General features: G+C 44.8%; 1 protein-coding gene across 1 annotated transcript in view; it reads left to right on the top strand.

Annotated features, from left to right (window-relative positions):
• The window catches only part of TRIO (trio Rho guanine nucleotide exchange factor), a 188,563-nt gene that overhangs the window by 146,511 nt on the left and 21,024 nt on the right, over positions 1-21,028 (top strand). Inside the window, exons 33-35 of the mRNA XM_012642750.1 lie at positions 13,288-13,580; positions 15,040-15,210; positions 17,764-17,859. Coding sequence (XP_012498204.1) covers positions 13,288-13,580; positions 15,040-15,210; positions 17,764-17,859 — 560 coding nt within the window. The remainder of the gene's footprint in view (positions 1-13,287; positions 13,581-15,039; positions 15,211-17,763; positions 17,860-21,028) is intronic.

Here is a 21,028-nt window from a genome sequence, read left to right on the forward strand (position 1 = left end):
GTTCTGAAAGTATCCAAGTAGGTTAACAGCACTGCCTAGCTCACATTAAAGATGTTGGTGCATAGGATATTCAGTTTCTTGTGAATAAACAGAAACCGCAGAAGCACTCATCACAATAATTGCATTGTTTCAGCTATGAAGACTGATTGTTTCACACAAGTTGCTTTGCAAACTAAATTCTATCTCAAATCATTTTTGCCCTTTAAGTATCTGAGTCGGAGTTCAAGACAGGATGTGCATTATAGTATAGTGGAAATAGTACATTCCTGTAGAAGCCAGAACACCAGTGTTCTTGTCCCTGCTCACCCCTACCCATGTGGCCTTAGACATAAACCCTTATCAGTCTCACGGAGCTGCAGTTTCCTCATCTGCAAAAAACAGGAGGAGAGAGAGAGGAGAGAAGAGTGCTTGCTGCTGTGGTTATTGTGCTCTCCAAAAAATCTACTTTAGAAGTTATTTTTATTTCATTTAAACAAACTGCATCTTTAAAATAATTTTAATTTGTTTCCTTACTTCCATGGAGGGGGGAAGTGCTATACATTGAATTTGCATGTATTTCCAGCCAAAAAAAACAAAGAAACTTAAAATTATTTGGTATTGTGTTATAGCCTTTTTAGGATGAATATAAAAATTTTGAAATATTAAAACTTTTTAAAGTTAATATTAAAAATAGACTGAAACCTCCCCTCAAAGAGCCCTAGAGACCCAAAGTTCCCAGGTTAGAAACCATCAGGCAAAATGACCTTCCCTAGTTTTGGAATTCCTTCTTCTCTGGAGAAGGAGCAGGCATCCTCTGCCTTCACTATAATCTCTCTTTGGTATGTGCTCTGAGTTTATCTCTTCAGCTAGGTTTCAGGGGGAACACAAATTTATGGCTTTTCATTCTGAAGAATTTCCTCCAGGTGCTCCGAGTTGGCCCCTCGGGTGAGTGTGCAAGTCCATAAGCACGGCAAGTCTGCCTGGGAGTGTGGGGTAATGAGCCGTGGGATCTGTCCGTGGAGGCATCCTCCATTTCCGCTTCCTGTCTCCAGGGATGGGCAGCGGGGTTGAGTGGCCACAACCCAGATGCTCCTGTGAATCTTCGCAATTCTCACATAAAGCCAGACAATTGTGAGCAAACCACATAACCCCCAGAATATCTAGTTTCACTGAAACCGTATGTGCTAATTGTAAAACAGTTGGGAAATTCACAAAGATGCAGAGCAGCGGAGGGCAAGTAGCGCCCATGGGCAACCACTGATCATATTTGGACACATGTTCTTCTAGTCTTTTTATATGTAAAATGATGCCGCTTTTATTGATACTTTAGTACCTCTAATATCTGACTGTAAGAACTCAGTCATACCCATTGTCCCTTTTCTCATGAGAGATTTGCAGTTGAAACTGGTTTCTATTGTTACATCTACAGATGTAAGTCCTACTGTAGGGAAATGGGCCTGCACCTATCTGCCTGGGAAGACAGAGTCATTCTTACACGTAAGGATGCAGCCTTGAAAAACTTCTGAGACAAAGTATATTAGCCCTAAGGCAATTTCCCCTTCCTGTTTTATCTCTTAAAGCTGGTAGATTATTTTAAGAAGTGGCCCAAGGGCCCAGAAGCGCACAAGTTCCATAAGGGACTCATTAATAACAAAAAGGGAATGTGCTTATAATGATGTAGAACTAAAAATGCCGGGTGTTTCCCTTTGTCTCTCTCCAGTCCCCCCCCAGCCCAGGGCCCACGCAGGGCGGTCCGGGCATTTCCTGCCGATGCCTGCGGGCTGTGGCAGAGGCAGTGCCTCTCATCACTCCGGCGCTGAATCCAGTGGAGGACAGTCCGGGCATTAATTGGTGTTCATAGCTGAGGCGTTTTTTTCATTCCCTTTGTCTCAGAGCTGCTTTGTTTCTGCCTGGAGTAACTCCAGGCCCCTTCCCTCCTTCCTTCCTCCTCACTGCAGTTACTGGCAGCTTGAGCCGCACAGACAAGGGGCAAGAGCCCTTCACAGGACCACTTACCGACAGGGAGGTGCGGAGATTCCTAGAAAGCCGCCTGCTGCTGAGGCACCGGGAGCGTGGCACAGCCGGAGCCTTCCCCTCGCCTGTGGGATGCGGGATAACTTCCAAGCAGCCCCGCCAGCCCTCTTTTCTTTTGTTCTTCAGGCATTTATTGTTGTTGTGGGTTTCGTATGTGATATCCCGAAAACGCGGAGGGCAATCCTAAAGAAATTAGAAAATGATAATTTAAAAAATAAAGTTCAATGCTATTCAGTGCCTGTGGCGGGTGGACAAGATGGCATAAAATCAAACTCCGTACGGTTGTGGGATCACAACCCTTAACCCCTTGTGTGCTTGGGGAGCGGACTGTGGTTTGCCGAGTGCCCGTGCCCACCCTGGTCTTTGACCTCCTTGAATCTGGTAAACATTTAAATCCTGTTTTCAAGGGCTTATTAGCCTTAGTCGGAGCGGCATTTTGCTTTTGGTGGAGGTGTTACTAAAATATAATTATAAAAGGAATTCCTTATTGGTTAGGGCTTTTGTTTCTTGTTTGTTTTCAACTAAACAACCAGGGACTCTAGAATGTAATGTACTAGATGTTTGCTTTGTGGTTTGGGGGGGAAATCATCTGGTTCCTCATTGTACACAGCTGTGACTCTTTCTAAGCTAATGTTCCATCCCCTGAGACTCTGAAACTTTAGCTAACCTGCCCTGTACTGTAGATGATGTGAAGAGTGATAGTACTTGGCAGGCTCAGTGCAGAATATTCCAAGGCCAACTCTTTTCTTAATGCTGTATAAAAATGAGTACAGTGCTATGTGGCTCCATGAAAACATTTATAACTTAGCATGGTTTATAGCATATTTTGGTTATGTATGTTCTCATGCAATTCACACATTTCCTATAATTTAGGTAGAAGACTGCCATGCTGGCATTCTGAATCTGGTCTTAATATTTAAAAATAATAATAAATTTATATATGAGTGAAGAAAAATTGGTCACCACCTGAAGTAAATCGATCATGTAGTTTAAACCACTACCTGCAGAACGCTCTTTTAAACCATTTTGTATGGGAAGATCTTTTTGTGCCCCCTGCTTCATTTAAAGACATGTTTCAACTTTTAGAAAATCTATAAATAGCTCCCTAAAAACATCTTTGGTTTCCTCTTTAACAAAGCAGCCCGAGTTATTTCACTTTTCTTCAACAAGTAATAGGAAAACATCAACCAAAAGTATAAATATTCATTGTAAAGAATACAGGTTCCATATGTAAGCCTTCTTCAAATAAGAATACTAACATTTTGTGTATAATGTCAGGACGTGTTATGCCCATGAGTTAAATATCCATGTTTCTTAACGGTTTCAGAACCTCTGAGAGGCAGAATCAGATGGATGGAGTGGTATGTGAGCACCATGTCATTGCTTATTTCCTCCAAAATTAACTTTGTGTTCCCGTAAATGATGATTGTCTCTTCAGGACAATAATAAATACTGTATTGCCTTGGGAGTAACTTCCCAAACAGAGAAATTAAGAATCAAGAACCCATTACTTTATAACAAAGAGAACTTCATTATCCCCAAGTTGGCAATATACTAAATACTAAATGATCTGACCAACATAGGGAATTTGGGGTTTTTTAATAATCTTTCTTTGTGTAAGTGATATTAATCTTAAGTAATTTTGTGAAAAGAACAGCCATTTGACTTGTTGAGAACACAGAAGATCTCAGCATCCAAATGAATAGAGGAGCATTCAGAAGTTCTTGGTTTCTGAGCCTTTAAACAGACCAGAGCCCAGAGCAGCACTGTGGGATGTCACCCTGCAGTATGTCACTCGTTGCCTGTGTGGTGGTGTCTGGGTAGATGTGGGATCACATGGCGGCAGGTCTCCCCAGAGCAGCCCTAGTCGTGGGCTTCTACCTGTAATTCCATCGCGTGAGCTGAGAAGCCGTCACTAGAGCAATGCCACGGTGGGGTTCAACGCAGGCAGTGGAGCCACTTGCAGGCTGGAGAAGTTTCCACATTTGAAATCACCCTTCATCCTTCCAGTTTCCCCCAGCCAATGCCGAGCAGCCATGTGGACTGTACATTAGGAGTGCAGGGCCAGGGTGGGATCGTGTGGCAGACAGCCTTTGCACACGACCGTCTTCAGCAGGCAAGATTTGTGTGTGTGTCTTTCTGGTCTCATTTTTATGGGATTTTTTTTTTTAAAGCATCTTTTTTATGGCCAGCAAGGCTATCTGCTTTTGTCCTTTCATAAACGTCCGGAATGAGTCCAAATCCCCTCCCAGTCATCACTGGCAAGATAGTTCCTCAGGGATTTTTTTTCCCTTCGTGACAGCTTACACTTTTGCTTGCAGAGAAAGCCTGCTGTTCATCTCCTGAAAAAATATATTTTAGGGGCTGATTCACATAAAAAGCAGCGAAGATGGCCCTGTCATTCCTGGAAGACAGGAATATGGGCTAGAAACCCTCCTCAAATAAAGTCGGTATTTGTCCAGCCTAGAGAATGGATCACATTTAAAAGCAAGCCCCAGCCTAAAAGTAGGGTTAAAAAAGAAGAAAACTTTTTTACAACCTAGTTATTTTTTACAGCTATGGTTTTGAACAGTGTTTGGATGTCTGCCAGGGGAGCAGTTGACCCAGGTATACGGGGTTCTCCCTGTCTCACCTTTGGGGGGAGCTGGGCGAGGAGGCGGAGGACAGGGCGCCCTGGCAGCCCCTCTCTGCAGGAGGCCGAGTGCCTGGGGAGCGGAGGAGGTCCTGGAGGGGCACGAATCGCATTGACCATAACTTGATTTTTAGGTTGGCCTCTTTTCACTATGGCCGCCCTCTTCAGTGTTTCGGTCACAGGCAGAACAGTCACCAGGCTTATCCCTTCCTGGAAGCCGACAGCCTCGTCGAGAGCCGTCCACCAGCTGCAGGTCCACTTGCTCTAGAGCGTCCCCGACCCGCCAGGCGAGCTAGGGCCTCTTTTGTTCAAGGCACAAATAAGTCCCGTCTCTAGATTCGTATTAAATTCCTTACAGTGATCTGGACTAACCCATCTTTTTCTGTGATCCACCATCACTAATGACTCTTCATTTCTTTCATTTCCGAGGTGTTTTAAATTTCCACTTGGGCAATATGTGAGATTCTGTGTATCTGATTAGGCAGGCAAAGGGTTGTGCCATCTGTTTTCATTTTTATTTAATTTCCTCACGTTTCGTTATTGGAGATTTTAGTGGTGAAAATAAAATGAAAGACCTTTAAAATGAAATGATTTCCTGACCAGAAATGCTGCTAGGTTGGCATTCCCCTTTCAAAAATGAGCTTGAGAGGAAAAACGATGTTTGAAGTCTCACATTCGTTGATATAGCCACATTTTCCAATGCTCATGTAATGTTTGAAATGTTTTCAGAAACGACACTGAGAACATAAATAGCATTTGGAGATTCTCTAGGAGTTAAAAGACCAAATTTGTACTTGTGACTTCCGTTTGCGTGTTCTGTGAGGGTGGATCTGCGGGGCAAGCTTCGCATCTCTAGTGTTCCTCGTGTTGGATTCCCTTTTCATGACATCACTCTTACTAAGGCTGGAGCCCAGCTGGGGAAAGTGTGTGTGTGTGTGTGTGTGTGTGTGTGTGTGTGTGTGTGTGTGTGTGTGTGTGCGTTTTCTCACTCTCAGTCTTCACTAAGGAAAAGGTAAAGCAGTTGTTCTTCACTAAGGTGGTTTAATTGACACCAGTGATTATATTGTGCTCTGCCACTCGGGTCACCCGGAGGTGGCCGCTGGTGAACACTCCCATGTGAATTCGTGGGAGGGGACTGCACAGGGAACAGTGGAAGTGTTGGTCATTTATGTGCATTTTCTCAGGCAGCAAAGGCCATGTGTTCTTCATTACAGCATGAGCTGTAGCCATGCTGTGCTGGGCCTCTGGTTGAATCTAGGGATTATTTAAAAAAAAAAAAGAAAAAAAGCTGGGGAATTTAACTTTCTCCTTCATGTTTTCTGTGTTCACTTTGTATTTGAAATCAAATACAAAGTTCACATTTGTGCATTGAGGACCCACTGTGCACCAGATTGTGAAGTATGTACAAGTTGGTCATGACCATCTCCAGAGCTCGTGCTCAGTGCGTCTCCGGCTTTTTCAAAGATCATTTCCCATGCTAATATGACATCGGCATGACGGTTGCAGCCCAGAGCGAAGCCTGGAACCCAGGCGTGTGCCAAGAAACAGAGAACTCAACTGAGGACGACACAGTGCCCGTCCGAATCTGGTGTTTCAACCCCTGATGTATCCTTATTTTGCTGAAGAACAAATTAAGCTTAGTAGCAATTACAGACAGAAGATAAGTGAAACATATGTAAGAACAAGGTAACTGGAATGAAAAAATAGAATCAGTCAAGAAACATTTTCAGATACTTATTCACAAGCAGAATATAGATTTAAATTTTGAGAAATATGAAAATATTTACATCTATATTCTTAATCACCAAAAGGGCAACCATATCACTGGACAGATCGGTTTCTTCTTCATTACCTAAAAGTCACCATGTAATACCCCAGCTTTGTCTTGTTCCTCATCTCCTTACATTAATATGCGTAGCCCGTGAGGCGTTTGTACTCACTATGGAAAAGAAAGAGAAGATGTGGTCCCTAGGAGTTTCATCAGGAGGAATAACTTATAGATTAGCTCACTTTTTATGAGATCCACAAGAGATTTCTAGTGCATTGTTTTTTTTCTTTATTCAAAAAAATATTACCATGATTCCAAAAGCAAGGAACTAAAATCCAGTTCCAAAAATGTAGAGGTAACAGTCATTTACCCAGAAATTTTGCTCTAGAATATTTGAACCAACTCAGTCCACAATCATAAGCTAACAACTTGCTTGTTCTTTGCTTCCTAAGTAATTAATAGATGTGATTTTCACATGCACATTTACAACCTCCCTGGCGTGGTAGAAGAGCTTATTTGCTGCATCAAATTCTTGACAAGATGGAGATTTGAGAAACACCCGTAGGCCAGGTACACTTGACTGAACCCTGACTTCCCTGTTCCGAGATAGTCTGACGGAATTATTTTCAGACATTAGAAGCAGCTGCCCCAAAGTGTCCTTGAACTATCTTTCTTGAGCACATAGCAGTAACTGCTCAATAAACATTTCTTTAAGTCCTTACAACTAGAATTGTCAGCCCTTGGCTGTGGGTTTTTGTCTCTGAGTTACGCTTATCCTGGTTAGAATGCATTGTCCATCTGACGGGTGTTTTTGTGCACCTACAACGAACAGCACGATGGACAGATCTGTCTGTAAAACGAACCAGCTAGAACCATTTGGGGACACTGTGTGGAGGGAATGTGAAATGTGTGGCAGGTGTTTACTGGACACTCTGCCACTGTTGGACGTGTGCATCTGTGTGGTGGCCCTGCCTCATCAGATGTGACGTGCTGTCATTGTTGGCCACGGGCATTCATTTGGCTGATGTTATGTGGGGTGAGCGGTGCTGTCATGGCAGAGGCACAGAGACCACGCAGTGCTGTGCCACGGCTGTCCGGGGAGGCCAGGCCTTCACGGCCCGGCTCGTCTTCCTTCCCACTGTGGGCCAGGGCGCTTGTCTGTAGGTGGATAATCTCGCTGCTTCACTTAGTCCTGCTCTCTTCCTTGCATTATGCAGTTGGGTTTTTTTAATATGCAAAAATGGGAGTATTGCTTCATAGTTATGTTAGGCTATAAGTTTACAAAGACCATCTTCTACCTTTTCCCCCAGCAGCCTGGTAAGGCCAGAGGAATCACTGTCATTTTACACATCAGGAAACTGAAGCAAAAGAGGGCTGTCGGCTCACAAGAACCCACCCGAGTGCATCGTGGCAGGGGTGGGACTGGGACTGCGGCCCCATGGCCTCGGCCGTCCATTCATCTCTAAGGTGCTCACCCAGCAGGTACTCACTGCATGTGCCAGGCAGGCTTGAAACTCCAGATACACCGCATGAACAAAGCAGCCAAAAGTCTGCCCTCCTGGAGCTTATATGCTGTTGAGACTGTGAAATGAAAGAAATGCAGAGATTGGGGTGAAACATTTTTAAATTCAGGGGCCAGAATTTTTAATGCAGTTTACTACCATACTCAGCAGTCTAATTGTTACTCTAGAACACTTAGAGACTTCTTTAAGACTTTCTACCCTTGTGAAAATGAGGAGAGAGTTAAAGTGAAACACGATCCTCCTCAGCCTGCAACTAGCAGGATATGGTCCATTTTCCCTTTTTTTCTTAAATTAAAAAAAAAAGTGCTTTTATTAATCACAGATGTCCCAAATTCACAGACGGGGACTAAAGGCGGCTTCTCGCCTCCTGGCAGCGCTGGGGCTGTGTGTGTTCCCGCGGTGCAGCCCCTTCCTGTGGGGCCGAAGGTCGGAGCTGTGCTTGCCCCTTTTCTTCAGCTTTTTTCTTTTTTTATTTTAAAAAGGAATCTAGCGTGGACTTTGCGTGAACTCTGACTTCAGCAAAGAAGCCATCTATGTGAGGATTTTTCCCTCTCAAAATAAGAAGAGATCAACTTTAATTGATTTTCTCTTGGGGCTTCGAGCAGATCCCAGCAGCTCTCTCATGTACACAGTTGAGCATCTTTTTAAGTGACTGTCACGTGCTGATGGTGTCTATTTATGCTGAAGTTCACTGTGTCCTCTTAACGAGGGATAAGTTGTTTTTAAAAATAGAAACAGAAGGAACTGATTCATCTAGGTTGCTTCATTCATTCTTCACACATCTAAAAATGACTTTTAGTGTCTCCTAGACGCCATGCGAGGCCTGCGATTACAGACCCAATTGCGATTAAACCTAATGCCTGTTTTCTGGGTACTCGGTTTATATGAATACAGCATAGTAAGTTTTGCACTGCCGTGGAGTTCTGGATGCCCCAGCCCTCCAACATGTGTAAGTAGGACTTTACAGTTTATAAAGCTCATTCATTCCCACTGTTTCACTTAATCCTGTTACAGCCCTGTGAAATGGGAAAACTCAGATGCCGCAGTGTTTTCCGGGGGCCACAGCTGTGGAGTGGGAGCGCCAGGCTCACGCCGACCCTCTGACGCGTCCAGTGTTCTTTGTGACATTCTTAATTGATCGCCCATCTGGACCTTGGATCAGTGGGTTTCCCCAAGCTGAAAAGAGGAAAGCAGGCCTCGTGGGAACTGAGGCATTCTTGCAGACAAGAGCTGGTGACGGGGGAAAAGCGAGACTGAGAGCTGGCTCTTTTTCTTCCAGGAAGGTAGAAGTCGCGGGGAGGCCAGAGAGGGGTAACCGACGATGGGAAACAGGAACAAATACAACTTTCTGGAGTAACAAATGAGTCGTTCATGGTATTTCTCTGGTCAGTTCTGTCCTGAGCCCACTTTGTGCCCCTGCACCGACCCCTCACGTGATGGGTGATGCTCCTGTGCACTCCGCCCAGCTCTACATTGTGAGAAAACAAAGCATAATTTGGGTGAGAGATAGGGGTCACTGTGAGGACATGGCCTTCATCTGCTTTGAATTATCATCTTAGGAGTAAATAATGCACAAACTCTGAACTTGACTGTGAACTTGACCTGTAGTTTCTCCCATAACTGATCAGGGAGTACCACTAACTCAGGACATCACTGTTCAGGGGGTTGACATAAATTATCAGTCGGTCCGCTTATCCTGGGAGAAGGGAAACCGGGAATAGCCTGCAGCTGGTTCATTTGCTCACCTGTTTGTCATTTATCCAACACGTACTTATTAAGCACCAAGGGTGCATCAGGCCACCTGCTGGCAACTGGGCCTGTAGTCGCAAACAAGACATGGCACCCTCCCACACAAAGCCTGGAGTCCAGGGTCGTGGTCAGCCTCCTGACCTCACAGTTACCCAGGGAGGAAAGTGCTGTCACAAACCGGTTACACAGGGCTCTGACTGTCTGCTCTCTTCTTGAGGATTACCCTTGTTACTGGGCTGAGCCGTCCACAGTCAAATCCTGAGAAAAAAGGTGAGGACAAGATACCAAGAGGAAGGGAGCATGCCCCCCCACACACAGTGTGGGTGTCTGAGCCGCTAAGACAGCCATCAGGCCCTCTTCTGGGGAAAGGCGACAGTGTGCAGACCAGTAATTTACGATCTTCCCACAGAGACCTAAGAATTGTACAGCTCTGTGTTTATTGTGTGATGCACGCTTACCTGGTGCCCAGTAACTTTGGAAACCTTAATTCTACTAGAGGTAAACATTAGCATATGTGATGTAATTCAAAATTTGCAGCAGAGCAGTTGGTCTAGCAAGAAAAGTCTGTTTTTCAGATAACTAAAAATAATAGCAGGCAGTTTATTTCATTCTGTTAATGATGGCATTAAGTTTAAATAATTTTTAAGCTTTTTAAACTCCTGATTTATGCATTATGTCGCCCCCCCAGCAAAGCACATATGCATCGGCTGTTACAATCCATTGACTTAGGCAAAAGGAGTTTCTGTAGTGAGAAGAAAACAATTTATTTTTTCAGGGAGAGTCTAATAGCATGACAAAACAAAACAAAATTTTTTTTCAAGGTAAAATAAAAAATTCCACAAAATTTCCTTCTAAGTCTGTGATCACTGCTAGCATTTTTCGAAGTCATGAATATTCCAGTGAAGTGAAATAATGTCACTGCAGTGATTTGATAAGTAGGAGTTCAGGGAGAAAATTGCCTATTCCCTTCAGAATAGCAGAGTCACAGAATCCTTTGCGTTTCGTCTGTGGCACTGATGAGCTCCCACTTCGGGCAGCTCTGATCCTCCGGGCTCCAGAGTGGATGTTTGGCCCATGCCACATTCCTAATGCCCGACCTGCCAGTGAGCAGGAAATCTCTGTCAAACATGCTTCCCAACGTGCAAAGGACCAAATCCTATGCAGCTGAGTCCATAGAGAGAAGCTGGGAAATGACATCTCTAATTTCTTTTTCTTTTTGAGCCATTTTTCCAACAACTAGCTCCTTTCCCAGGCAAAGCTAAAGTGTCCTGAGAGTCATCCTTATAAAGCCAGCTGGGTGCCACGAAGCATTAGTAATTGACTGCAGTTCATTCTGTCATGCGTGCAGAGGCTGCCGCATCTGTTAGCCGACAGGGAGGTCTGTATGCTTCAGGGCTGCCCTGCGTCCCTGCTCACACCGCATGCCCTCTTCCGAGAACACCCTTCCTTCTCTACAGCCTGCAGGCATCACTTAGGGTTCATGTTATATGCTGCATTGTTCCCACGCCAGGTCCCCCCACATTCTCAACTTTTAGGCTCGAGGAGGTCTATGAAGTTGGTTTATTGGCTTAGGTGGCATTCCCCGTTACTTCTGATGTGTAAACGTTCTGCCTGTGAATGTTAAGACCTGCATCTTGCTTAGTTTTGTTCAAGTGAGTGAGCCTGGGTCTTTTTCCTGCCTCCACCTCACCCAAGGCGCAGCGGAGCTCCTTGAGCTCGCGTCACGTCTCTCACCTCCACCTGGGCACCTCCCTCATAGTCCTTTGTCTTGTGCAGTTGTCTGGCTGAGTGAATGTACGTCAAGTAAATGACTGTCCTTAAAATAGGGGCTGTGACTCAGCTTGCTCTTTTTCCTTAGGCTGTTGGTTTCTGATGTCTGCGTTCAATACTTAATGTGTGCCTGCTGTATGCTGGGCACTGGGCGAGTCCCTGGGAGTATGGCAGGTCCCAGACAGATGAGGCCTGTGCCCTCACAGATCTGACGTGCTCCTGACACAGTTCACGGTTGCTCGGGCCCGGCTCCCTCAAAGGCTGGCGTCAGCGCTGCCTCGTTCACAAGGCCTTTCATGATTCCTCCTCCTGTGGCCCCTTCTCAGCTCTAACGGAGTTTGTACCTCGCCTGTAGTGTACAATAGTTATGTGATCCAGAAAACACTATGAGGTGGGTCCTGCGGGGGAGGAAACTGGGTGTTATTCATCTCTGTCCGGGGAAAAGTCCAGGGCCTAGCTTTGAGTCACACCACGGTAAATGACTCTGAAATCCTCTGCCTGCTGCAGCCAGTACAGTGTCCTGCTAATACTTGTTGTTCAAAAAAACATCAGTTGAATAACTTATCATCTGACGTGTGGATTATCCAAACCCTCCTCTACTCTTTGTCCTCCTGTTGTCACTGCACCAAGAGTACCTGAGGCCAGAGACTAAGTAAGTGTGCCTCTTTCACCCTTTACTCTAAATCGGCACCTGAGAAAGTCCCTAGGAATGGTTTCAACTTAATGATTTCATTCTCTCCTACCTCTTCCAGACCATTCCTAAGGAAAATGAGACTGATGTGGAAATGTTTTATTTGACTAAAATAAACATATGAAGAAGTGTATATGTACACATACGTGTATACATACATACATACATACAGAGGGGAAATGGTTACTACTCTTTAACAGAAACTGATTGGTTTTGAACCAAAGTTTCCCTTTGAGAAAAGTCTAGATTTTTAAGAATGAGTGATTCTGCTTAAATTGCATCATATGTTTATGGAAGATTATACCCTTCACCAGTCTGTGTCTTGGGCCAGGGAAAGAATGGGACAGTAATTAGAAGGGCATGTGCTGTCTAGTCCAAGTGTCGGGAGCACTTGTGGGAAAACGCTGCTGACTCTCATATAATCACGGGGATTTTAACTGCCTCATGGAATGGGCTCCAGGGCCACAGAGGTAAACACAGGTAGCGCAGGTGTCTGTTCAAAATAATATTTTCAAAGATTAGTTTTAATTATTTTTAAGACTTCAAAAAACTTGAGAAAATGACAAGTGCCATGAATGATCATCGTCTTCATCACGCTGTTTCCTGAAGTGAAGCATTTTGTTCCCTGTCACTGTGGTGGAGCCCAAGTCCAGAGCCCAGCAGGGGCCAAGCAGTGTACACCAGCACTGGTGTTCAGGTTATAAAGTAGACCTCACGTGACTCCGTGGATTTGTTGAATGTCCGCTGCTACCTAAATTTCGTGTTTTTTTCTCTTGAAAAATCATCAACCCAGGTTTGACTATATTTCAATTTTTTTGATCTAGTGAGAAGCTTGATTTGGATATCTATTTTTTTTTTTTTTTTAGAGCATTTTGGTTGAGGATGGCTTCTCCTATCACATTTCTTTTTTAAATGTGGTGTTATTTTTGTTAATAGTGAGAATTTTGTCGTGACTACAAGCAAAGACCCCATGTGCCTTGTGTGGTCTGGCTGGAACAAGAGGCCATGGGTGGCTCCTCTAATAGACCAACCAATGGGACCTTCCAGATGGGCTCTCTTTGTCACAAAGTCTCACCAGGGCCAGCCTGTATCATTTTATGTGTCATCTGTCACCTAGCCCCGTCTTCCTTGTCGCCCACAGACTCGCTGTCCGTTTCCAGTAATGACGCCAGCCCGCCCGCCTCCGTGGCCTCCCTGCAGCCCCACATGATCGGGGCCCAGAGCTCTCCAGGCCCCAAGCGGCCAGGCAACACCCTGCGCAAGTGGCTCACCAGCCCAGTGCGGCGGCTCAGCAGCGGCAAGGCTGACGGGCACGTGAAGAAGCTCGCGCACAAGCACAAGAAGAGCAGGGAGGTCCGCAAGAGCGCCGACGCCGGCTCGCAGAAGGACTCAGACGACAGCGCGGCCACCCCACAGGATGAGACCGTGGAAGAGGTGAGTGTGCCGGCGAGACAGGCTTAGCCGTTCAAATCGTGAGAGGCTGGAAACCTTCCCATGTTTCTTTTCATTGTTTTTTTGCAGTTGTAGGAGTAGTTGCTTGTCTTATGAATAAACCGATTCGGTTGTTTTCTGTGCTTACACAGACATTACCATTAACATCTCTGCTCAGCACACTGTTAGAGTCGGTGGGGACAACATGAAAGACGACTGCTTCCCTGGTAGCACGGTAGAAGTCACAGCACCAGGAGCTCGTGCCCCAGGCCCAGTCACCACCACCCCCAATCTCCCACCCCCTTTCCCTGGCCGGGAGGAAGTGGGCGCAGCAGCCCCTCCGCCCTCCCCTCCTTACTCCACCAGGAGGCGAAGCCAGGAGGCACTGAGTAGAGCCGCAGAAGATCTGAGTAGTCCCTGAGGTCAGCACGAAGGACCATGGCAGCACTTTGTAGGGAAAGCTCAGATTTGAAACTTGGAAGGACTTGTGGAATGTTTGCATTCTCTAATTATTTTTGCCAGTATTTATACTTACGGCTTGTCCTGAGTAGAAAATACCGAATTGATTTGCTCTCCTGGCCCAGTGGTAAATACCAGGTTATTCCTTTGACACCAAAGGTAAATACGTGTAGGTCAGCTAGGGATTTTTTTAATTTCCTTTTGGTTGGGTGGACGCTTTAAATTATACTGCAAGAAACAGAATTCCTTTGTGACGCCTGAGATGGTGGTATCGGTGAGGGGCCCTCCAAGTCATTAACTTGAAGCCCTCCACCCCCAAATCCCACACAGGCTCAAGAAAGAAAAGACAGACAGAGACAGGTTCAGATTCGTATCATTTCATTTATTTGGCAGATATGTGTTTTCCGCTGGGTTTTTTCCTGGGCATATTTTGGCCATGAGCTTTCTCACTGGAGTATGTGGGTCGTTATGTACTTATGTATCTGCTTTATAAATCTGTGTCCTCTTAGTAAAACTAAAACGATTTTTTTTCTCAAAGCAAGAGCAGAGGGAAAGAATACGTAATTTGGATGCTTAAAATGCATCTTGGGTTATATTTTTTTTATGCCCTTATTATTTCAGTGAATTTTCCTATTGCAACGTACCCAAAATGAAATTGGCGAGCTGAATCAACATGAGGGCTGTGGCTCAAATTTTTGAACCCTTTCTTATTGGCTTCTTGAAAATGAGATGTGTCCAGAGCCTAACGGATAATGTTGACAGTCCCTTCAAACGACAGAGTCCATGGCCCGTGCCTTGTCCAAGTTGGTGAGCAAGGTAGCTGGGTTGCAGGAAGCGAGTGAAACGTTACCATCAAAGTCAAGAAGGGCTGTTTCCTGATTCCTGCCATCTGCCTCTGTCCTCACTATGCTTTTCCAGTTGACCCTTTAGGACCCAGTGCCTGTGAATGGGCCTGGGTAGTCACGGCCTAGAATATAACCAGCAAATGTTGATTTGCTTTCAGAGAGGCCGGAACGAAGGCCTCAGCAGTGGCACCCTCTCCAAATCCTCCTCCTCGGGGATGCAGAGCTGTGGAGAAGAGGAAGGTGAGGAGGGGGCCGACGCCGTGCCCCTCCCCCCACCCATGGCCATCCAGCAGCACAGCCTTCTCCAGCCGGACTCACAGGATGACAAGGTAAGGGGCACACGGGCCAGGCTGGACGTGGCAGGGGCAGGGCCCTCTTGGGAGCTGCTCCACACCATCCTCCTCTGGGGAGACAGGAGATTCAGAGGTGCGGAAGAGGCCCCCCGGCGATGTGGCGCTTTTCCAGGCAGAGTCAGCCCGGTTGCCCCCCAGAAGTGTACATAACAAAGCCATTTAGAGTGAGCAGTAGGTCAGCACGTGCAGTTTCTCATGCACGTGTGGCTCATTGCATTTTTAATGAGGATTTAGTAATTGTGGCTTGTAAAGTAATTTTAAAGTTTCCCAATGTGTTGACTAGAGTCCCTGAGAGCCGTCAGAGAAGCCTACCTGAATGCATCACTAAAAGATCAGTTGACCATCTTGTTCCCTCTGTGAGGTGTTTTGGCACACAGGTTTCTGTTTTAAGCTGAGATGATGTCACTGTCCAGTTATTTTTCCAGCATGGCAAGCATTAGTTTGTGGGATCGATACACTAGAGCGTGGGCACAGTTGTCAAAGTATAGAAATCAGTCGAAAGCATGAATCTCCTCTTTGGATGTATGCAGAGGCATTAAGCCAAGTTAATTTTTTTCCTTGAGTTCTTACATAATCTAAAATTATTTTGTATATCCCAATTGTAGAACCCTAAAAATAAAATATCAAAAAGGAAACCTGGTAAATATAGCTGCACATCCACTAGCCCACCGTGCCCCTGAAAACTGTCAGGTATTGAAAATCATGCTCCAGAGTCATTACTGGGCTTTTGTTTTTTGGGATTTTTTTGGCAGTAACTGAAGTTTTCTGAATAAAACAGATATGTTTTCAACAATTTTTCTCCGTCCTTTCCCTTTTTCCTTCCCTTCCTCCCTTGTCAGTGCTAGTACAACCATTTGCCGGATGAATCACCCTGTATTTTACCACCCAGGATCTGCCACAGCCCGTGGTTGGCAGCTGTGAGCCAGGTCATATCACACATTAGCCTTAACCCAACGCAGACACTTCCACGGCCCCTTCTTTGTAGAAATCTACTTCCTCCTCCCTTTGCAGCAAAAAGCCCATGCACTGTTAGGTGCCGTGGGTCTTGAAACAGTGGCCGTGAGCTGCAGAACTTAGCTCGGGTTTGGGACCTGAGTTTTGTCTGCACAGAGTGACTAGCCAGGACACGGGGGCTGTGTGGTTTCACTGACATTTCCCAAGCTATTTTGTGATACTCTAAGCCATGCCTTTTTTAAAAGCAGAAAACTAAAATGTGTTAAATCTGGTTGCTTATCCAAACAGTGAGGGGGCTGGGCCTTCTTGATTTATTCACCTAGTGAGGGAGTACTTTTCTCCATTTTAACAGTGAATTGCACTGTATTCCTCTGTTTGCTAGAATCATTTATTGGTTATTGTGTTACCTCATTGGGCATTATCAATAGCAGTTCTTCATTTACAGAAATCTGTAGTGATGTTCCCAGACAGTATATTATCCTGTGACTAATTTTTTGTTTTGTTCTGTTTTCTCTTTTTGTAAACTTTCACTGCAGCATTATGTTGATTTGTGTTCTGTGTCTGTTTTGGCTCAGTTTCCTTACCTTTCCATTTGAATTTTCTTCTTTGTTTTCTTCACCCCATATTCCATATTCCATTAGACCAAACCAACATTTGTTTTGCAAAGTGCGCATTTTGATCCACACATGTAAAGCCTCGTTGTAAATGTATAAACCTGTATCTGTCTGCTGTGAGAAACGCATGGCTGGGACAGTAGCCGTGTGCCGCATGCATCTCTGCTGTCCTTAATATGAAGCAAGGTTCATATTACGCCCCTCTAGTTCCCGATTAATTAACAGTGCAAGTAATCTGCAAACACCCTGTGTTTGCTAATTACTGAAACTCCAATTTAGTAGCCTCTCCCCCAAATTCCCTGACTGTCCACCCTGTTACGCCCTCAATTCTAGCCATAAGTGGCATCTGATAGGTTGTGAGGCCTCAGCTCTCCTGTACTCTGCACTAATCATGGGGAAATGGATGGCACAGAAAATGGTGAGCTCGTTCCCCTCCTCCCCTGTCTGGTCACCGCACCCTGCTCCTTGCCTCTTTCTCGTTTCTTTCTTTTCTTAATCCCATAAACTCAGTACAGCCATTTTTAGTATCCTGTTTTGTTTCCTGATTATTCGAGGATTCACTCGTTAGACCTTAAGCCTCCCATTCTTCCGTAGATCAGATTCTGTGTTTTTTCTCCTTAGCCTAGAGCCTCGCCGGCAGTCGTGAAAGTTACAGTTAGGATATTCCCGGGCCCAGTCACCTCTGAAAAACATTACGATGTTACATGACTGCGGATTAAAAACAGACATTGTCTGCTTCCCACATGTATCTCAGACAGGTTTTATTTAATGTTTCATGTCAGAATATTGTAAATTTAAAAGGATGACTTTAAATAAATGCAAACAAAGACAAACTTGTGGTCTTTTTGTCTGGAATTACTTTTAAAAAGAGCTCGAGCTTGCAGGGGAATTTACTGTCTGTCCAGTTACTAATGCGAGGCCTTCCCCTCCCCCCTCCTTTTTTTCTTAACTTCCTCCGTAGGCCTCTTCCCGGTTATTGGTCCGCCCCACCAGCTCCGAAACGCCGAGTGCAGCCGAGCTTGTCAGTGCGATTGAGGAACTCGTGAAAAGCAAGATGGTAAGGCCTCCCAGAGACAGGCTGAGCTTTGGAAACTGCTCCGATTTGCTACCCGCACATGGATTTGCCCTCATTTGTGTGTTGCTCTGGGCTGCAGAATGTAGCTTATTGCACAGCCTGGGCATCCCCAGCACCACCCTCACTTTTGACCAACAGCAAGTTTGGGGGGCCCCACAACCACCCTCAGGTTCACTAATTTGTTTGAAGGACTCACAGAACTCAGAGAAGCCATTATTCCCACAGCTGCGGTTTCTCACCACGAAAGGGCATAGGTTAAAATCAGCCAAGGGAAGCACTACATGGAGCAGGGCCTAGGAGAGTGCTGGGTCCAAGTCCCTGGCTGTCCTTTCCCGGTGAAGAAAAGCAGTGACTTCTGCCAGCAGTGTTGATGTGGCAGTTTGGGCCAAGTATTGCGAACCTTGACAGCTCACCCGAGCCTTGGTATTGAAGTTTTCTTTCTGGGGCCCAGTCACATGTACATGGTTAACTGCTCTGTGTGGCTGACCTTAGTCTCCTGCCCCTCCAGAGGCGGAGATATTGTCACATTGTTAGCATAGACTGTCTGTCTTGGCCCAAGGGCCCCAGGTATGCAGCCGTTCCAGGGCCTCCGAGGTTCCCTTGCAGGAGCCAAGGGCAGGCCTCTCACTGTACTCTAATTGACTGCATTCATAGCACTTGTGTGCCAGCTCCAGTCCAAATAAGTACCCAGGGGCAGCGATACCCACAGATAGGTTCACAGTTTTCTTAATTTAAATATACTCCCCCACAACAACCTTGTGAGGTAGGCATGCACTACTATCCCATTTTACGGATGAGGAAACTGAGGCACACAGAACATTTAAAAATTTGACTAGCTACTAAGGGTCAGAAACATGATTATACTACAATTTATTTAAATAAATTCCTATTATATTAAAGTTGTTTCCAGTTTTTCACTATTATAAACATCCATGTTCATTACATATTTGTGGTTATATTTATAGGGTGGATTTCCAGCATTGGAATTGCTAGATCAGAGAGTATATTTGTTTAAAGTTATGTGTTTCCATCTTTTTATATTCGGGTATTAACTAGGTACCAGATATATCATTCCTATTTCTTCTACCCCTAACCGGCCTCTAATGAAGCTAGTTGACTGGATCAAATGGGAATTATGTAAAGAAAATATTCAGACTGATGTATGTCACCCTGCCATAGCTAAGAACTTCTCCCTGGGCAGTCACACTGTGTTCTGTAAAAGACACAATGAAGGCCGGGCACGGTGGCCCACGCCTGTAATCCTGGCGCTCTGGGAGGCCAAGATGGGTGGATCGTTTGAGCTCAGGAGTTCGAGACCAGCCTGAGCAAGAGCGAGACCCTGTCTTTACTGAAAAAAAAAAAAATAGAAATTATCTGGATGACTAAAAATACATAGAAAAAATTAGCCAGGCATGGTGGCGCATGCCTGTAGTCCCAGCTGAGGCAGGAGGATCGCTTGAGCCCAGGAGTTTGAGGTTGCTGTGAGCTGGGCTGACACCACGGCACTCACTCTAGCCAGCAGAGCAAGACTCTGTCTCAAAAAAAAAAAAAAAAGACACAATGAGCTTCGAAGTTAGAAAGGAAGGTTGCTAGGGTTTGGTAGCTAATTCTTCACTAGTCAAGAAACAGTGTATTCTGTTTTATGTGGTCTCTGACTGATTTGTAATTAATTCGAGTGGACTTCCAAAGGAAGGAATGGCCTGTGGCCTGGTCCCTTCCAGCTCCTCCTGGTTTATTCTCCTTTCTCAACTGTGAGGAATTAAACTTTCTCAATTTACTCAGTTGAAACTAAGTTATTTCTACACACTTATGTCTCTTCTTAAGTGGAAGGACATAACACTGTTGGCACAGTGAGAAAGGCAGAGGTTTTGGGGTCGGATCGGGTTCTCGACCTTCTGCGTACAGTGGAGTTCCACCAGCGAGTGCTCAGCCTCTCCGAGCCCGGGTCTTTGAGCCGTAAATGGGACGCTGTTGGTTGTGCTCCTAGGAAGGTTCCATCCATGTGGGTGTTCACTGATGCCTCCCCTGCTCCCTGGGAGGACCATATTTGTACTTTATGTGACAGAGTCACCTCTTCTTCATTCTCCCGTGGGATGTAATCTGGACTCTGCCTTCTTTTTCTGGTTCAAGGGAAACATAACTCTGCATTGATTTCCTGTCACTAATCCTCTGATGTCAAATGGGAATGAACTACTTTTTGTCAGTAAAAATTCCAGTGAATGATTTTAATATCCTTTAACCTCTCCTGCTTCCTGTGTCTGTGCTGTGGACCCTTAGTCATCCATGTTTATTTTCTTGGGGGAGATTTCTGAGGCTGTCATGCCTTGAGAACTGGATTTGAATACTGAATTGTTTATCCATCAGAAGCGACATATTAATTTATTTGGTTGGGGAGGAGAGGAGAGAAGGTGTTCGACTGTTACGCAGTTACTTTAAATGTGCATTTTTCCTACACATTGGAAATAGAGTAATAGTGGCCTACCACCCCAGTGACTGTTTCAACTTGACTTTAGGATTTTCTTCTCTTCGTTGATAAAAATATAAAAAAAGTTACAAGAAAGAATGAAAATAAATGAAGTAACATCTCACTCGAGGTTAGAAAAACCAAATAAAAACCAAAGGAATGAATTCATAGATAAAAGCAGAAGTTAATGAATTGGAAAACAGTAGAATAATAAAACCAGAAATCTATTTTAATACAGATTACAGATATAAATAAATACAGACATTAAGTAACCTCAAGAAAGTAGCAGAAATTCACAAAATTAAGAAATTATAAGGGAGGAATAAACTGAAGAAATTCAAACAATCATAAGACATTACTTTGTTCAGCTCTTTGAAACTAAATTTGAAATGAAACGTGTACGAAATGGGCAGTTTCGAAAGAAAATATAATTTGTCAGAACTAACCTCAGAAGAGAGATAGTATCTGTGCAGACCTGTCTTCATGTAAGAAATAGAGAAAGTTGACGAGGACACAAAAACAACCAAACCCAGATGGTTTCACAAATAATTCATCCAAAGTGTGTAGCGTCCCAGTTACTGCATTTGAGGTGGCTTTATGCTGGTGACAACCTTTCACTCACATTTGTGTGAGAGGTAAATGGGCCACAGGGAGGGATCAAGTGTCATTAAGGTGACAAGGACATAT

The sequence above is a fragment of the Propithecus coquereli genome, unplaced genomic scaffold (assembly GCF_000956105.1).
Source record: "Propithecus coquereli isolate 6110/MARCELLA unplaced genomic scaffold, Pcoq_1.0 Scaffold100, whole genome shotgun sequence".
Taxonomy (NCBI): domain Eukaryota; kingdom Metazoa; phylum Chordata; class Mammalia; order Primates; family Indriidae; genus Propithecus; species Propithecus coquereli.